This window comes from Fopius arisanus, unplaced genomic scaffold (assembly GCF_000806365.1).
Source record: "Fopius arisanus strain USDA-PBARC FA_bdor unplaced genomic scaffold, ASM80636v1 scaffold00092, whole genome shotgun sequence".
NCBI lineage: Eukaryota > Metazoa > Arthropoda > Insecta > Hymenoptera > Braconidae > Fopius > Fopius arisanus.
Window position 1 is genome coordinate 397766 of NW_011887831.1, and position 16845 is coordinate 414610.

General features: G+C 40.1%; 6 protein-coding genes across 11 annotated transcripts; 3 read left to right on the forward strand and 3 right to left on the reverse strand.

The window, feature by feature from the left end:
- Positions 1–11: 11 nt before the first annotated feature.
- On the forward strand, positions 12–7020 carry mop (myopic). 3 transcript variants are annotated; one of them, XM_011311791.1, is made up of 4 exons: positions 12–384; positions 715–5731; positions 6092–6145; positions 6203–7020. In XM_011311791.1, exons 1-4 carry the CDS (start codon positions 301–303, stop codon positions 6343–6345), a joined length of 5298 nt encoding a protein of 1765 aa, XP_011310093.1. In that variant the 5' UTR covers positions 12–300; the 3' UTR covers positions 6346–7020. The 3 variants fall into 3 exon arrangements, with proteins under 3 accessions (XP_011310093.1, XP_011310094.1, XP_011310092.1); XM_011311792.1 differs by having other exon boundaries at positions 715–3156; positions 3271–5731; positions 6092–7020; XM_011311790.1 differs by having other exon boundaries at positions 6092–7020.
- Positions 6850–9113, reverse strand: bai (Transmembrane emp24 domain-containing protein bai). 2 transcript variants are annotated; one of them, XM_011311788.1, is made up of 6 exons: positions 8737–9113; positions 8126–8255; positions 7858–7928; positions 7728–7730; positions 7343–7469; positions 6850–7191 (listed from the first exon to the last, which is right to left on the reverse strand). In XM_011311788.1, exons 1-6 carry the CDS (start codon positions 8917–8919, stop codon positions 7070–7072), a joined length of 636 nt encoding a protein of 211 aa, XP_011310090.1. In that variant the 5' UTR covers positions 8920–9113; the 3' UTR covers positions 6850–7069. The 2 variants fall into 2 exon arrangements, with proteins under 2 accessions (XP_011310090.1, XP_011310091.1); XM_011311789.1 differs by lacking the exon at positions 7728–7730 and having other exon boundaries at positions 8737–9112.
- A 265-nt stretch (positions 9114–9378) lies between these two features.
- Positions 9379–11181, forward strand: LOC105270688 (spindle and kinetochore-associated protein 1). 2 transcript variants are annotated; one of them, XM_011311793.1, is made up of 6 exons: positions 9379–9465; positions 9553–9662; positions 9843–9941; positions 10017–10138; positions 10204–10672; positions 10830–11181. In XM_011311793.1, the coding sequence occupies exons 3-6, from the start codon at positions 9854–9856 to the stop codon at positions 10988–10990; spliced, it is 840 nt and encodes a 279-aa protein (XP_011310095.1). In that variant the 5' UTR covers positions 9379–9465; positions 9553–9662; positions 9843–9853; the 3' UTR covers positions 10991–11181. The 2 variants fall into 2 exon arrangements, with proteins under 2 accessions (XP_011310095.1, XP_011310096.1); XM_011311794.1 differs by lacking the exon at positions 9553–9662.
- A 33-nt stretch (positions 11182–11214) lies between these two features.
- LOC105270689 (tctex1 domain-containing protein 2) lies at positions 11215–13179 on the reverse strand. The gene is made up of 3 exons (XM_011311795.1): positions 12295–13179; positions 12064–12197; positions 11215–11762 (listed from the first exon to the last, which is right to left on the reverse strand). Exons 1-3 carry the CDS (start codon positions 12423–12425, stop codon positions 11581–11583), a joined length of 447 nt encoding a protein of 148 aa, XP_011310097.1. The 5' UTR covers positions 12426–13179; the 3' UTR covers positions 11215–11580.
- Position 13180: 1 nt separating this feature from the next.
- On the reverse strand, positions 13181–14470 carry LOC105270691 (transmembrane protein 179). The gene is made up of 2 exons (XM_011311796.1): positions 14144–14470; positions 13181–14016 (listed from the first exon to the last, which is right to left on the reverse strand). The coding sequence occupies exons 1-2, from the start codon at positions 14251–14253 to the stop codon at positions 13458–13460; spliced, it is 669 nt and encodes a 222-aa protein (XP_011310098.1). The 5' UTR covers positions 14254–14470; the 3' UTR covers positions 13181–13457.
- Positions 14471–14531: 61 nt separating this feature from the next.
- Positions 14532–16340, forward strand: ppan (Brix domain-containing protein peter pan). 2 transcript variants are annotated; one of them, XM_011311798.1, is made up of 3 exons: positions 14532–14639; positions 15082–15178; positions 15236–16340. In XM_011311798.1, the coding sequence occupies exons 1-3, from the start codon at positions 14622–14624 to the stop codon at positions 16282–16284; spliced, it is 1164 nt and encodes a 387-aa protein (XP_011310100.1). In that variant the 5' UTR covers positions 14532–14621; the 3' UTR covers positions 16285–16340. The 2 variants fall into 2 exon arrangements, with proteins under 2 accessions (XP_011310100.1, XP_011310099.1); XM_011311797.1 differs by having other exon boundaries at positions 14533–14639; positions 15082–16340.
- The last annotated feature ends 505 nt before the right edge of the window (positions 16341–16845 follow it).

A 16845-nucleotide genomic window follows, 5' to 3' on the forward strand; every position in this document is an offset into this window, starting at 1 on the left:
AATTGCAACGAAGCAGAATGATGAATTTCGGCAGTTCCACTGCAATTTGTACATTAGAATCACATCTCGAAAATTCTGGAGTAATTGAACACTCGATCCATTGATCCCTGGACAATCGATTTATCGTTATTGTGTGGCAGTTGTTTGAGGGAAGAAATGTCAGTGGTGAAATTGCTATAACAATTGTCACTCTGTGCTGTTATCACGGAATTCGGGGGAGCAAAGAGGATTGAGTGACGAGTTGTATTGAGAGAGGATTTAATTTTTTTTTTTTTCATTAAAAAGGTGAATACGGTAATTATGGAGGCTGTACCGAGGTTACCCATGTTGTCATTTCAACTCCGAGTGAGTCCTGAGGCCACGACTTTCGTTAAACTCAAACAGGTAATTGGGGATTTTTTTTTATTGATCTGTTTAATTTAATTTGCAAATGTCCAAATTACACGTTTTTCTTGGGAGAATTTTTTTTATGAACTCATGATTTCGAGGGGCTGTCGAAAATCTCATGATTTCATTCTCCATTCGTTTACGTCGGATTTTTCTTCTTTTTTCCCTTCTGTCATTCGAGTAATTTATTAGAAAATTGCAATTCTTCGTCGAAGATTAATTATTTTATTATCTGGTTCTTGTTCATTTACTGCGTCATTTACACATGAAAAACATTTCCTCTGAAAATTGTTAAAATAATTTTCTCTCCATTTTTTCTTTCTCCAGTACATCCGAGACTTCTACAACGAGGACCCAGAGTCCTACTCCCAGGAGATTCACCAGCTGGAACATCTCCGTGGAATGGCAGTGCGTCCGCCAATAGCAGTGACCGGGAGTTCAGTCTTGAAAAAATACTACTGCCAATTGCACTTCGTTCAGTCTCGATTTCCAATGGGTCAGGACGAGGTAGCAGCCGTGCCCTTCTCCTGGAAGGATCCCTACACAAACTTCGTATTCACCCTCCCCAACATCCGTTTCGAGTTTATATCAATTCTGTACAATATCGGTGCAATTCACAGCCAATTGGGGAGTAAAACCGAGAGAACATCAGCAGACGGTATGAAAATGGCGTGCTCTCACTTTCAGTGCGCAGCCTGGGCATTCGAACATCTCCAGAGCAACTCACAGCTACCAGGTGTTGACATGAGCTCAGACCTTATGAGATTCATGCACCAGTTGTCGCTAGCCCAGGCCCAGGAGTGCATCCTGGAGAAGAGCATGCTGGACAACAGAAAACCCACGATAGTAGCCAAAGTGGCAAAGCAGATTGTGGATTATTATAACGTAGCCCTCCGCACCCTGGAGCCCACCAACAACGACGAGAGTCCCATCGGTGAAACCGTGGGATCGAAGATATACAAATCCTGGAAGAACTACGTTAAATTCAAACGCTCCTACCACATGTCTGTTACTTATTTATATCAGGGTTTGGCTGCTGAGGAGCAGCAGAAAATGGGGGAACGTGTGGCATTCTACAACGCAGCTCTCACTGCTCTCAATACATCCAGAGGATTGCACACATCAGCCAAAGGTGCTGGAGGTATCACAGGTATTCCCACAGAGAAGGATGCAATCGAGGAGGCACTGGTGTTCACAAACGACGTGATCGAGGGCAAAAGAAAGGCAGCAAAAAACGAGAACGAGTTCATCTACCATGAGGAGATCCCAGAGAAGGATTTACTGCCGTCCGTCAATGGTGCATCACTGGTGAAGGGTATGTCCTTCAATGTCAACGACCCGGAGATCTCAGGGCCAGACATCTTCGCCCGTCTGGTGCCAATGCAGGTGCACGAGGCGAGTTCCCTGTACTCCGAGGAGAAGGCAAAAATTTTGCGCTCAGTGGGTGGAAAGATCGAGGAGAAAGATCAAATTCTGGAGACGTACCTGTCGAGCCTGAAGCTTCAGCACTTGAGCCTGTGGGATCCTGATGTCCAGAATAGCTCTGATGAGATCCTAGAACTGCCTGAGGAGCTGGTGGAACGATGTGCAGCCCTCAATGCAAAACCAGATGCCATCCGAGATCTGGAGGATATGATGAGTAAATTATCGATAACGTATGGAGACGTCGAGACGATGCTGAAGGAGATCGGCAAGATTTTGAGGGAGGAGGAGATGAAGGAGAGACAGTACCAGGAGGCAATGGGTAAGAGGCCCCCCTCAATCGTCGCCACAGATCTCACGAGGGAAGCCAAGAAGTACGAGGAGGCACACACCAAGGCATCTGAGAGCAATCAGGCTCTCCACAGGGCGATGGCACTTCACCTGAATAATCTACAGGCCCTGTGCCAGCCCCTGAGTGATCTCTCATCGAGCATTCCCACTGTAAAACAAGAGAGGGATTCGGCGTCAGGGAGCGAGAGCGACAGGGGTAATGTACGAGAGCTGAAGAGAATTCTGGCCAAGGTCGAGGAGATGCAGAGGCAGAGGAGTGATCTACATGCTAAACTGAGGGAGTCAATATCCCAGGACAATCTCACGAGACTACTGGTAACAGCTACTGCTGAGTCTGTTCCCCTCGATGCCCTCTTCTCCGAGCAACTCGAGAAACATCAGTCACTGGTTGATCTCATCGAGAAGAATCTAGCAGCCCAGGACAATATCCTAACAGCCCTGACTGACGCCTACGCCAGGACAGCTGAAACAAGAAAATCAGTGGATGAAATTCTGAAACGTCGAGACATGACGATATCATCCCTGATTACCTCATACGACGCCTACGAGGATCTCATGTCCAAATCCTCCAAGGGCCTGGAATTCTACAGAAAGCTCGAGGTCAATGTAACAAAACTCCTCCAGAGGGTGAAGAGCACGTGTCGAGTCCAGGAGGAGGAGCGAGAGCAGATTATGGCGAGGAATGAGAAGCCACAGGTTTATACAGATGAAAATTCAATTAGTCCTGGGGATAAAAAGGCCTCGGGATCAGGAATGAAACTGCGTGATCACCTAATGAATCGCATGAAGACAAATCCCATGACTTCTAATTATTATCAGTTCGAGGGAAAACAGCAAATTCCTGTTGTTTCAGTTCAGCCTAATACTCATACGTTATCTTCAGGCACACCTGTGCCTAATCCTCCTACCAATTCTGATGTTAAGTATCAGGAGCAGGGATATCAGGGCTATCAGGGATTTCATTATTCCAATCAGGGTTATTATCAGATTAATCAGGTGAGCCCTCAGGTTAATCCTCAGGTAAATACCTATTCGTATTCCTCGGGTTTCGACTCAAGTCAGGGCCTACCCAGATCGATAACAACAAATTCTGATAACATGTACCATCAGGCAGGTACAACTCCTACTGAAGTGGCTAGTGACAGCGCCCTGTACGCAGGCTATGCTAATTTCAAGGGTGAGGGAGATTATCAGGCATCTCAAGCACCAGGATATCCGCCTGGATCTCACCAGCCTGTGCCCAATTCGAATTATCCATACCCTGATTATTCTGCTGGGAAAGCTCAGGATTATCAGGGTTATTATCAGGCAGCAGGTGCCGGAATGCAAACAGGTGATCAGAAATCCCTGACAATTGTCAATCAGTCGCCTGGTCATGTACCACCTGGACCAACCAGGCCTGAGGTGGCTGTGACCCCTCAGGCACAGGTTCAGCCAATCCCTGCGACACCTCAGGCTCACGTTCAGCCGACACCTGTTATTCCTCAGGCACAGGTACACCCTACAGTACCCGACAACAGAGAGGGCTATGTCTATCCACAGGTGAATTCACCGAGGGATTACGGGGGTCAGGGATACGGGACTGTTGCTGTTCCCGGAATTTCAGGGAGTTCAGCTCACTATGGAAATTCAGGAATGGTAGGTGATCAGATGGGATACTACAAACAGATGGTGTCAGCAGTCGGTCAAACGCCCCAGGCGACTCAGCCCTCGAATTACTCAGGGTACGTTCAGGGCTACAATCAGGTTACCACGACAAACATCACGGCCAACTACTCGAAGCCATCTGATACTATTATTCAAAGTCACGCCAAATCAACGGGTGCATATGCACCCACACAAAATTACCAGAGTTACTCGATTCAGGGGCATCAGGGTTCAGTGCAGATGTACCCGAATTACTCGCAGGCATATAATTCAGGGGGTGGATGGCAAGGGCACACGGATTCTTATCAGGGACATCCTGGATACTCGTACGACTCTACATCTGGTATTTATCAGTACAGTTCAGGTTATTCACAGCAGATTCAGGCGCCGCAGGTGCAGATTACGCTAGCAGATGGCTCAAATAATCAGGTTAATTCGCATTACACGAGTGCTAATAATGCAGCCATCACTCATTTAACTTCATCGCCATACTCGAATGGCGGAATTAATCAGCAGAATGGTGAGGATAAGGATTATTATCAGTCGCAGAAAGTTCAGGGGAGTAATCAGGTACCTCATAATTACAATCAACCAGCAGGAGTGAGTAATCAGGGAACACCGCATATTAATCAGGCGTTATATGGATATACGCCTGATCAGGGCTCGCATAATCAGGCACACGACGAGGTGATTGATCAGGTGAGCAATCAAACACCATCGAGTCCAATACCAGATCAGGCACTCACGCAGAAGGAAGGAACAAAGAGATCCCATGGGTATTCTCAACCAGTCCCTGAAAAATCGAATCTGGATCTTCTCGCAGAGCTCGATATAACGATAAATCATGCACCGCTGGTGCCTGAAATTCAGACATCAGAGATGCCGAAGCATGTTAAAGAGGAGAAAATTCAGGAAGAAATGAAGGAGAGCGATTCAGTGAATAAAGAGGAACGTCCATTTCAGGACGAGAAACACGAGAATCTGCAGATTGTCTGGGACACGTGGTACAACGACGTCCAACCGAAGAAGGATCCCCTAGGTGATCCCGTGGTCCTCCAAAAATTCATAACTGAAATCGAGAAGTACGAGAAATTCGTTGACAGTCTTACAGTGAAGACCCTGAGTGGCTCGACGAATTTGGAGAACAAGTGGAGGGAGATCAGGGATTTCGAGGAGAGGGAGTCAAAGAGGCAGGGATTCACTGCAGCAGGGATGCACACAGGTGAGAACAGGAGCCCCGAGTGGATACCATATGACTCGACGAGAGTGAAGCTGGGGGAGGGTAACTCGGACTACATCAACGCCTCCCACGTGAAGGATCTCACCCAGTGGACACCGATGTTTATCGTCACTCAGGCACCCCTGGAGGGCACAATCGAGGCATTCTGGGGTATGATCTGGGAGCAGGGCAGTGAGGTAATAGCCTGCCTCTGCAGTGACGATCAGCTGACACCCCAGGAGATCTACTGGCCCAGTGAGCCCCTCTCCATCGGCAACTTCACGCTTCGACTTAAAACCCTGACGAATCACTCCAGTTACATCAGGCGTGTTATCGCTGTCTTCAATACCAGGGAGAGAACTGAGAAGATCATTGTTCACATGCAGTATTCATCGTGGCCGTCTGGGGGATTTCCAAGCAGTCCTGGCACTTTTCTGTCATTTGCCACTGATATCATGTCTGAACAGGCATTGAGACACTGCCCCAAACCCATCGTTGTCCACTGCATCACTGGGGGATCACTCAGTGGACTATTTTTACTCGCTGCCACTGCTGTTTGCCATGTACGAGCTGGTCATGGTATCGTTGATGTGCCTCTTGTCTTGTCAACACTCGTCAAGTACCGAAAGTGCCTCATTCATAGAGATTCACTGATCTTTGGGTATCGCATGGTACTTTATTATGCTCAGGACAGCCTCATGAAGCGTAAGTTCTTTTTATTACAATTTTAAATAAATTTCAAACAATTTCAATTGTTTATATTATTTTAGAATTGAATTATTTATTTTTCCACGATTTAAATACTTTATACCTATTATTGATGATGATAATAATAATGTTGTTTATCATTTCGTAATTACGATAATTGAAATAAATTTCTCATTTTGATAATTTATATTATTTTCAATTATTTTTGTTTAATCATTCTTATTTTTCAAGAGGATTTAAAAGGTATTATTTAATCATTGAGTTTCTAATTCGTAATTATGATTATTGATTAATTGGATTGAAGTGTTGAGTGGTGATTTATTTATAATTGAAAATTTCGTAATATTTATGCTGCAGGAGGGATTTTATCATCGACGAGATCGACGTTCGATGGATTTGACAGTTTAAAGGGTAAAGGAAAAAATGTTAAACACTGTCATCCGTCTGACGATTTTCTTCATAATTTAGGAGTCGGTGGTATAACGAGACAGAGTAATGAGACAGCAAGCCAGATTAAACCGAAAACATCTGATACTGATGATAAGACTGATAGAGTTAAACCAGTGGATCCACTGAGTCAACTCGATCCCCTGTGGTCAATCCGAAAATAATGACGAGTTAAAGTTTACACGCTCCAGATTATCCTGATTATTATCATTTTAAATCGAATGATTTTATAGATAAAGAATTAATCGTCGAGATTTATTGATTTATTTTCTTCGGGTGATGAAATTGTAACTTTATGGGGAGATATTGTACAGATTGAGATGTCCGTTTAGAACATGAGATGAAACCACATGCGTATTAATTATTAAACTTATTTTACTCTTCATATACTCAAATTCTCTTTATTTCCCTCCACCAGTTCTAGGAGAAGGTCCTGACTGAAGAGACATAAGACAAAAAATCGATTACTTCTTTACAAAATATCTCGGAATCTACAAGAGCTAGCGAAATGTTCGTGAAATATTTTTCGTATCTCTCATTTCACTCCACAAAAAAGGTCGGAATAAAAATTTCAATATCTCCATCAGATCTCGAGATATCCGTGAAAAACGGGCAGTCGACTCGTCACACTCCCTCTTCATTACTCATTTCTCATTAATTTATTTCAATTAAATAGTAATTTCATTGTTTTTATTTCACATTAAAAAAAGATGACATGAAAAATTCAAGCGGAATTGAAATAACGTTCGTACAACTCGACAACCCGATGTCTTCACTCTGGCAAAAATAGGTTTTGGATTATTGTACACTTCGTGATCATCAATGTTCTTTTTTTTTTTACCACAGGCACACACAGACCCACATGTACACTTGGAAGAGATGACTCGTTCACTCGATTAATTTTTTGGCTCTGAAGAAACTCCTCAGGTAGAATACCTGCCAAGTGGCAAGACCCAGTAAACAGCACATCGAAAATATACTAAAATAGAGAACACGTGTGTTCGTTGTCTCTGTAACAAAATCAATTATTCATCACTACAAATTAAATTTCGATTTTTCCCAATTCCAAAATAATATTCTCTGCAGATTATTATTGAATTATTTACGTTCTGCTTGAAGTGAAATAATTAGGGGGATAAATTGTCAGAAATATTTTTTTACCATTCGTATCTCTCATCTGCTCTTCGTTCTGTCGCATTCTCGCGAAGTCCTGAACAATTGTTTCTGATAAATCCTCCAGACGTTTCAATTCCACTTCGATGGGCTTTAATTTCGCTGCCTCACCGACCTGTCAGTAATGAGAAAATGAAATAACTTGCCGACCCCGTGATCCATCAGTAAAAAATCTAGCAAGTCTGTTAATGAATTAATCTAAGGGTGAATCCAATTAATTAATTAGTGTCTGGATATTCAAAGCAAATGCACTGATATTTTCTCGTTGAATTGTTTATTTATTGAATTACAGAAGCTGTCAAATGAAACTGTTTGATGTGTGGGGTAAAACAAAACGTGGAACAATCAAAGTTAATTCATAAATTCGATTTACCATCTGTCCCGCCCAAACAAGTTCACATAAAAGATAAAATAAAAAAACGTTAAACCATTGGAGACTAGTTCAAATATTTGATGGATGAAAATATTTTACTGCAAAATTTGACGATTAATTTTGTACTCACAGCTTCGTAACTCTTCGCCTCGACTCCGTGCTTCATATTCAGGGTGATTTCTTGCTTCATTCCTCGTTGATCTAGAAATAAGAAACAAACGAGTGGTAAATTAATCGATCAATTTGTTAAATCTGTTGACAATTGATAAATTATAAGAATTGAATTTTTTCGCGTCGAGTTTTCACGGGATATCTCGAAATCACAGGAACATAGAGATATTTTCATTGATAAAAAAATGTTTGGCAATCAATTTTTTACTCCAGAATTAATTACTCACGTGGAGGAACATGCGATACGAAGCAAATTTCAAAGGAGTCGGGGGTATCAGTGATGAATGAGAATTTCCAGAGTTTTCCATGTGGAAAATCATCCTTTTGTGATAGAATACTGCCCTTCGAATCTTTAACCTGTGAAAAAAATGATTTCATTCCAATTAAAAAGAAATAATAATGATAAGAATTACCAGCGGAAGGCATCACCCAGACTGACCTCGACGCAAGCAAATAATTTCGAAATATCAGATGAATAAATTAAATTCAACCCAGAAAAGATAAAGAGAAACAGTCGACTATTTCACTCGCTCATTTTTTTCGGAATATCTCCGAATCTAGTGGTGACACAAAAATTTTCATTGATCCGTTTTTTTTTTGTAGGTCTCTGTCCACTCTGCAAATAGGTTCCTGAGGAGATTTCGCTGTTTCCGCTAGATTCGGAGATATTCCGGAAGAGCTGTAAGAATTGATTCTAAATCGATTTTTTTACTGAATAAAATGAAATTCTCAGGATTTAGATTTAAGATTTTCGTCTAGGATTTGTTAGGGTGTCATTTCATCGTCTCCAGATGTCCCCCTAACCTGCATAAATACCCAGGAAACGTCACCAACTCACCACGTAATCTACCCTCTGGCCAGGTACATCTGACGCCTGATATTCCCCACTGAGAAAAGTCTGTGCCTGAAGTTCTTCTCTCAGGCATTTTCGCCCGTTAGCCTCCAGGTAGAACATGATACCCTGGACATCGATGATCATCATCACCAGACACGTCACTAAACCACACTTGAATGAGTTCATTTTAAACTACCCCAGGAGACGATGGAACTCGAATTCTCTCAATTAATTCAGTGGTTTTAATTGATGAATTCCTCGGAGGTATTAACACGTATGTAAAACAATATGTACCAATATTTACACATGCCCCAGACAAATCGCCGATGGAGAAAAAACTCGGCTGAGTTGGCAACACAGAGGATAGACTAATCAGAGAGTCTTCGCTTCTTCTTGAGGCACCCCGATGTATCTCATCTCCAGAAGTCCCAACCCCAGGGACAGATAGCGCCACATGCTCCCCTCTGACACATTTTTGAAAATTTGGGACCATGAAAATGGAGGAGGTATTCACGGACATTTGAAAATTCAAAATTTTTAAAAAAGTATCAGGGGAGGATGACAATTCAGGAGGTATTCACTGGAATCGAAAAATTCGAAATTTTCAAAAATGATCTTCTCAAAAAATCTCTCTCTTGCCGGTGGGGTCACTCGAACCCCCAGAACTGAGCCTCGACTTTAGTCAATCCTCTTTAGTTTTGAATTTAAGCGGTATATTTACACGGCTGAAAGGTTAATTGGATTTTTATATATTTTTCATATATTTTTTATATGTTGTTATATATTTGAGGAATTGATTTACCTTTTGCAATATTTCAGAATAATTTTTTCCCTACTCCAGACATCTTGGACTTTTTTTGCCGATTTTAAAACCGCATAACCTCGAAAAACAAGTTGTTCATTCAAATATTGAGTCGGTTGATTAATGGGTAATTAAGGGATTTCTCGATATTTAATTCAATTTTTAATTATTTAGTTTTGTTGTTGAAAAATAATAATGATTGTTTAATTGAGTTGTAATTTTAATGTTGATTTTTATTTCAGTTATAATTATAAATTCATTGTTGCGTGTGCATTCGAATGAATTGAAGGAATTTTATTAATTACAGTTGATTGAGTCATGGCATCGATTCAAAATTTAGAAGAAGTCATGGAGAAGCAATTGCAGGTGATGAAGCAGCTGCAGACGGTCACGGTGTTCCTCCAGAGTATGTCATCTCAAATTCAACCTTGAAAAATTTCCAATTCCATAATTAATTGTCATTAACAATAAATTGTTGCAGATAAAGAGGGATTGAGAGAGGCTCTCCTCGAGGCCCAGCAGGACATCGAAATAATACAAAAGGGGCTTTTCAGCATGACGCAAGCCCTGGAGAAAATGAAGAACCAGAGCATCGTCTGCAAAGTGAAAATTTGAAAATTCCCAGAATCCATTCAAATCCAGAAATAATAACAGAATTTCTTCCACAGGAACTGATTTCTCTGTTCACGGAGCTCGACAAGAAGATCATCCACATGAGCAATAACGTGCCCCCGAGGTTGGTGGAGCACTTTGCTAGGTCTCAGCCCCAAGAGAGCAAGGCCCCGATAATAAAATTAAAGAAGACCTCCGAGGTGAAACAGCCTGAGGCAAATCTTATCACCAATGACATGGCGATTACTGAGATAAAGGACTGTAGGAAGGCCCTCTTCAGAGAGGCTGAGGATACCTACAGCATCGATCCACTCACCCAGGAGGAGTTCCAGAAGATCCCGAAGTACATGATTGGCCGGCAGACCCTGGACACTGTCAATGCATTCGTGGGGATAATTAATCAGGTCATGAAGGCCAAGTACAGTCTACTTGACTTGGGGAAAATTGGCGCCAGGAAGAAGGGCGAGTTGGATCTCTACTTGCAGTTTAAGAAAGAGGAGAGCGATGTCAAGGGCGCAGGAAAAGGTTAAAAATATAATAATATAATAATATAATAATTATAATTGTAATCCATAAATTATAATAGTTTTGTATTTTTATTTCAATTTTGGGTGATGATTAATTTTTTAATTGTAAATAATTTAATTAATTGAATATATTGTGGATTTATCGTTATTTCTAGAGAAAATTTACTTCTTCACTGCTGAGGATTATCAGCGGGAGATCAAAGCAAAACTCGATAAATCAAAATTAAATCTCATGACGGTATTGAGGCACTGCAAACGAATTCATGAGCTTCGAACTGGGAAAAACGTCAGATATCAAGTCCTGACGACTCGCTGAATCCTCTTTTCTTACTTTTACACTACCGTGATTGTAAATTGATTAAAATAATCATTTCTGTAAAAAGTATCATTGAACAACTGCTTCTAAAACTTTTCTAATCAATTTTAAGTGTGAAGGGTAAATGGTGTGAATATGTAATAAATGTAATTGCAACGTTTTGCTAATTGAATAAATAATTTTTCACTCAATTTGTAAAAAATTTGAAAAAATTTAAACAGATGTCCTTCGAATATTTTTAATTCATGCAAAAACAGATCAACTTATTTTTTTTTGTACATTGCTCTTAAATTATCGATAACAATAAATAAGAATCAATCTCATTATCTCAGCAGCCCACGTAATTACTTCTTTAATTAATACTAGAACGTTTTTATACAGAAGTGATGAACGTCAACGAAAAAAATACTTTATAAGAAATAAATAATGTAATTGTACGAAAAGTAGAGAATTGAGTTTGTGAAGAAATTGGAGAATTTGATCCCCAGGAGTTTGAGAATTTTTTTTAATCCACTCAGTCGTTGAACAATTGGCTGAGCTCTCATCACTCATCATAAGAGGTAAATAGTCTTGCGACAAGTCAGACTTTCTCAGTAATAAAAAACAGCGTAGACACAGGCAACACAGAACATCGTGTCATTTTTGAAGCTTTCGTGGGCATAACTATCAGCCTCAGCATCCCAGATACATCTCGTCCCCATTTTCACACCTGCACCCTTGTGCTCACCCAAAACGACATTCACCACGTATCTGTACTGTGGATAGTTCAATTCTGCAAGCAATCATTTATTCATTATCAATTTTTCCTGAAAAAAAAAACAATAAATTCTCCGCAAAATTCCACTGCAAAATGACAAGTACATTTTTTCATCACCGCTTTTCATCGAATATCTCGAAACTGGAAAAAGATACTGATTTTTTTTATTGATACCCTTTTTGCAGCTCTCATCTTTTTCTATAAAAAATTATTCTACAAAAAATTCGGTAGGTTCCCTGAATTCTTAGATATCGCCCACAAACTCGCCTCCACGAGATGAAAATATGTGAGTTTATGATTTTGCTAGTGAATTCACCTTTGACTTTGTTCCTGATGGCATCAGCAATGCTCTTGCTCCACTTGTTGACCTCGTCCACGGTGTAGCTCTTCGTGGCCAGGTAATCATGGAGAATGTCATGAATCACTTCCTTCACCACCTGGGGCTTGAACCTGCGACAGATTTTCAGCTTAAATTCCACTTCTAAGTAATTAATCCTGAGGAAATCTTCGGAGATGTTTTTACACCAGGAGTTTACGGCTGACTTACTTGTCGGAGAGCTGAGGACGAATTTGATATGCCTGGGAAGAGTCTGTCTGATTGTCGTCGTGATCTTCGGGATTGTCGTTCGATTTCTGGTCCAATGATGCCATGGAGGGATTCCTCTGGGTGTCAGACATTCTCCAGTCGATAAATCAAATAAATTAAACGAAGGAATCGGTGATAAACAATGGAACATGACCTCTTGGGCTCTTGGCTCGATTTGTTGTCAAATCATCTGGTAGTCAAGGCTGTCATTGGTGAGAGCTGCGCAGAAGTTTTGGCGGTTCTTTTCATGAAGTTTAAATCATTCACTTATTCCCATGACTACTAATGAAATTCTTGATTTTTATGAAATATAATTTATTTATCAATTACGTAAATCATTAATTAACTTGTAAATTTTGTTTTTCATATAGTAAATTAGAATACTCGATTCATCTGGAATAAAATCTTTTTTTTTTCAATAGAAGATGACGACAAAAATTTTTTTCTCAATGTGAATTTCCATTTTCACTCGTCACCAGTTCATAATTCTTCTTAATCAATAAGAAAAATTGAAATATAGTATTGGATATGTATATATAATTATTAAATAGAGGAGCTGTTAATACTGCCAGCTGTTTTATAATTTGTTCAATAGATTATTATAAAATTGTAGCGTGGATATACTTAATCCAGAATATGATTATTTTGAAAATATAACTCGAAGAATTTTTAACGCAACTAGCGCAGAGGATTAATGCCTGAGTAATTGTAATGAGGTCGGAAAAATTTATAAAAAAATAATGATAAAACTATCCTCTAAATATTTATCCTACGAATAAAAAATATGCGACAAAATTCAAAACGTAACATTTTTCTTTTCAATGCAAACTCGACCCCCGAATTCCTCAAAAATTATACTACTACTCCATTAATAATAATTAGCTAATCAATTAAATTAACAGCTATGCGTTAATTAATTTCAGTAGCCACTCCTATTTAATTACCGGTTAATAATTTCATATACTCAGCTGAAATCGATTGATTAGACCAAATCAACATATCAAATAATTAAATCAATTAATCCGTTAATAATTAATTAATTAATTACTGAAATAATTTAGGTAAAAGAATTATTCCAATGATTCCTTAACCCGAAACTCATTTTCAGAGTCCTCCGGACATTCTTAACTGATTTCCTGAACCGAAGTGGAATTGTCATTAGCTCCGATGAGCCTCTGCCTCTCCCTGTACATGGAAACCTTCATGTTCTCCAGCTGATGATACCTCAGCAATTTGAGAACAGCAAAAACACTGAGTCCCACCCAGATAGAGAGACTGCTCCAGGCGCCGAATTGGGCTACCCCCAGCTCGATGTGAAATCCTGACGTGTCAATGCCATCAGCCTTGTCGATGTCATTGCCAGCTGCCTGTTCACAAGATGGAAAACGCTTTGTCATGCATCCACACCAGGTCATGAAGCCCAGGGTGATAATTATAGCATTCACCAGGGTGATTATGGTCGTGACAATCGAGACGACGACGTCGATGAAGGCTGACAGGAAGGAGCTGTCTTCGTCCTTGTACATCAGCATTGATAATCCGTATATTTGAATAATTGATGTCACCAGGAGCTGCAGTCCAACGAAGGACGTGTAATGGCAATAAGCTGCCGATGCCCATTGCACAGCAAATTGTCCATCAGTTTCACGCCAGATACCAGTGGAGAACAGGAGGCAGTGACCCCTGGAAATTTCAAATATTTGGTTATCCTCCATTACGAAAATTGAAATTAATCTGTGGATTTAATTATATATAAAAGAAAAAAAAATACGTGGAGAAGGAGTTTAAAACTTAATAATTGAATAATTACTTGAACTCGTACTGATGAAGACTTATCGGTACAAAGATGCAGAGGGACAGGATGAGGGCAACAACGTATCCTGCAATTTGGCTTATCAACAAGACATTTGTCAATGCCATGATGATAATCGTAATCTGTTGAATGAGGTGATTTATTATTTAAGGTGTCGTCCAGCTCTTCGTTCACTCCACTCAATCATCAAAATGATGGAGTTTCCTCCAGGAGATGCTGCAGGTAATCGACACTCCCTCGGGTGAACCTGAATCTTTGTACCTTTTGTCAATTGCGATTTATTCCCAGACACTATTTGACGTAGTGCTCCAAGTGCATCAGATCCACCAAAACATGGGACATACACGCCCCTTCTGGCATTTTTGTTAATTAACAATCTGGTGCATAACCTAGAAGACGTGATTCACACGTGTTGTGGGACAATCTGAGATCCTGGGAGTTGTCAGTTTTTCTTTTGTTGATTAATTATACAATTATGGGGAGGAGCAAAAAAGTGAGACATTTTTTATTTATGGTTAATTCGATTATGAGGTTTTATTAATTTATTTTAATTATTCATTACTTCTTTATTGTTTTATGGAGTTTTCGTTGTTTGTTGATATCCAGGCGTTCACAATATTAAAATCGAATTTTTTAGGATTAATATTTATCAATTTCAATATTATTAATTAGCAATAATTGATATTAATGATTTTTTGAAGGTTTTCTTCATTGTTTAAAAGGGAAATTAACAATTGATTAATTGAATTTCTTGAATTTGAATTCAATTTTATTAAAAAGTAACTTTTTTCTCCCAAAAAATATAGATCAGATGTTTTATCTACAAAATTCTTGAGATGATGGGAATTCTGTACAAGTTTCCTATCGATTCCCGAAAATTTCTGTTAACCCCAAGACTCCAGGAATCACTTTTTTACAATTTTTTAATTCTCCAGGGCCGATGTGTGAAAAAAAATAAACAAGTGGATTCAGCGGAACCAGAGACAATAGTCCGAGCCCCTCACTCATTCGTCATCCACAGAGGACTACCTGGTGAGCACATAATCGAGCTGACAAAGGACTTCAGAAAAATAATGGAGCCATTTACAGCATCAGCATTAAAAGAGCGAAAGAAGAATTCGATAAAGGACTTTGTCTCCGTAGCAGGGGTCCTCCACGTAAGCCACATGTGCATCTTCAGTCGAACAGACGTGGGAATGTACCTGAAACTCGGAAGACTGCCCCGAGGTCCCACCCTCACCTTCAAAATCCACAATTTCACCCTCTCCAGAGACGTGATATCTTCGAGCAAAAAGCAGATGGTCTTCGACGAGATCTTCAAGCACTCGCCCCTGGTTGTCCTGAATAATTTCAGTGGCGAGGGAATGCACATGAAACTCATGGCCTCGACCTTCCAGAACATGTTCCCAACGATAAACCTGAGGACAGTGAACCTCAATACAATCCGCAGGTGCGTCTGCCTGAACTACAACGCAGAAACAAAATCAATAGACCTCCGTCACTACGCCATCAAGGTAGTGCCACTAGGTCTGTCCAAAGGTGTGAAAAAGCTTGTCCAGGCGAAGATTCCGAATTTATCCAGCTGTCAAAATTACGAGGACTTCCTGACGAAGACACCAGTATCAGACAGCGAGGCCGAGGACGATCCCTCAAACTCAGTAGTACTACCCCACAAATTGTCCTCACGTGGAAATCTCCAGGACAACAACAGCGCGATCAAGCTGTACGAATTGGGTCCCAGGTTATCCCTTCAGCTCATGAAGATCGAGGAGGGACTGCTCGATGGGGTTGTCCTATTCCACGAGGTCGTCCACAAAACTGAGGAGGAGAAACTGAAGATCGAGAAGATTCGCGAACAGAAGAGGAGGATCAAAGAGGCCAGGAAGAAACTACAGAGGGAGAACAAACAGGCCAAGGAGAAGGCAAGGGAGGAGCACAGGGCAAAGTCCAAGAGGAGAAGCGATGTGGAGAGGGTGGACCTGGATAAGGAGAGAGCTCAGGAAGCTGAAGATGATGCTCAGTACTACAGGGAGGAGGTTGGCGAGGAACCTGATAAGGACTTGTTTCAGGTTCAATCTGGAAAGAGGAAGAGCTTCGGGGGACGAGAGAAATTTAAGAAGAAGTTCAAGACTAAATAGATTTAATTATGTATTTTTTATTGAGATGTAATAAAACAAATTGAAATTAATTGGAATTGGAATTTTTAGTCTTATTTTGGGAATTTTGGTGTGGGAAATAGTAGCTTTCATATTCGTTATTGTATCGTTCTGTTAAAATTTTTCCAATGTCTGAATCATGAAGAATAAATAATTGCAATTGCAATAATAATCGTGTGTGGAAGTAAATATTTCCGGTATATCATAAATTATGTAATAAATTATTATAATTTTGGAATTTCAAGTGGAAAAAATTATTCAATGCATTGAAGATATACTACTAATGAAACTTTATTTGTATAATGAGCGCGTTGTTTAATCGGTAACGTGCTTGCCTGCCACGCGGACGACTAGGGTTTCGATCCTAGCAGCATTCATTTTTTTTTTATCAAAATAATTCCAATTTTTTCTTTTGTAAATGACTAATCATTCGAAATATTATTTAAAAACTGGATAGCTCCTCGACCTTCATGTTCCCCTGATACTTTATCGAAAATTTCAAATTTTCGAATTTCAGTGAATAGCTCCTCGAGTGTCATGTTC

Coding starts and splice junctions, on each gene's coding strand:
- LOC105270691 (XM_011311796.1), bottom strand. CDS start 14,253: ATGGCATTGACAAATGTCTTGTTGATAAGCCAAATTGCAGGATACGTT. Junction 14,017..14,143: donor CTTCATCAGTACGAGTTCAA/GTAATTATTCAA, acceptor TGAAATTTCCAG/GGGTCACTGCCTCCTGTTCT.
- LOC105270689 (XM_011311795.1), bottom strand. CDS start 12,425: ATGTCTGACACCCAGAGGAATCCCTCCATGGCATCATTGGACCAGAAA. Junction 12,198..12,294: donor CGTCCTCAGCTCTCCGACAA/GTAAGTCAGCCG, acceptor AATCTGTCGCAG/GTTCAAGCCCCAGGTGGTGA. Junction 11,763..12,063: donor CATCAGGAACAAAGTCAAAG/GTGAATTCACTA, acceptor GATTGCTTGCAG/AATTGAACTATCCACAGTAC.
- mop (XM_011311790.1), top strand. CDS start 301: ATGGAGGCTGTACCGAGGTTACCCATGTTGTCATTTCAACTCCGAGTG. Junction 385..714: donor CTTTCGTTAAACTCAAACAG/GTAATTGGGGAT, acceptor TTCTTTCTCCAG/TACATCCGAGACTTCTACAA. Junction 5,732..6,091: donor TCAGGACAGCCTCATGAAGC/GTAAGTTCTTTT, acceptor TTTATGCTGCAG/GAGGGATTTTATCATCGACG.
- bai (XM_011311788.1), bottom strand. CDS start 8,919: ATGAACTCATTCAAGTGTGGTTTAGTGACGTGTCTGGTGATGATGATC. Junction 8,256..8,736: donor GCCAGAGGGTAGATTACGTG/GTGAGTTGGTGA, acceptor TTTTTTTCACAG/GTTAAAGATTCGAAGGGCAG. Junction 7,192..7,342: donor GCAGATGAGAGATACGAATG/GTAAAAAAATAT, acceptor ATTTTGTTACAG/AGACAACGAACACACGTGTT.
- LOC105270688 (XM_011311793.1), top strand. CDS start 9,854: ATGGCATCGATTCAAAATTTAGAAGAAGTCATGGAGAAGCAATTGCAG. Junction 9,942..10,016: donor GGTCACGGTGTTCCTCCAGA/GTATGTCATCTC, acceptor AAATTGTTGCAG/ATAAAGAGGGATTGAGAGAG. Junction 10,139..10,203: donor ACCAGAGCATCGTCTGCAAA/GTGAAAATTTGA, acceptor TTTCTTCCACAG/GAACTGATTTCTCTGTTCAC.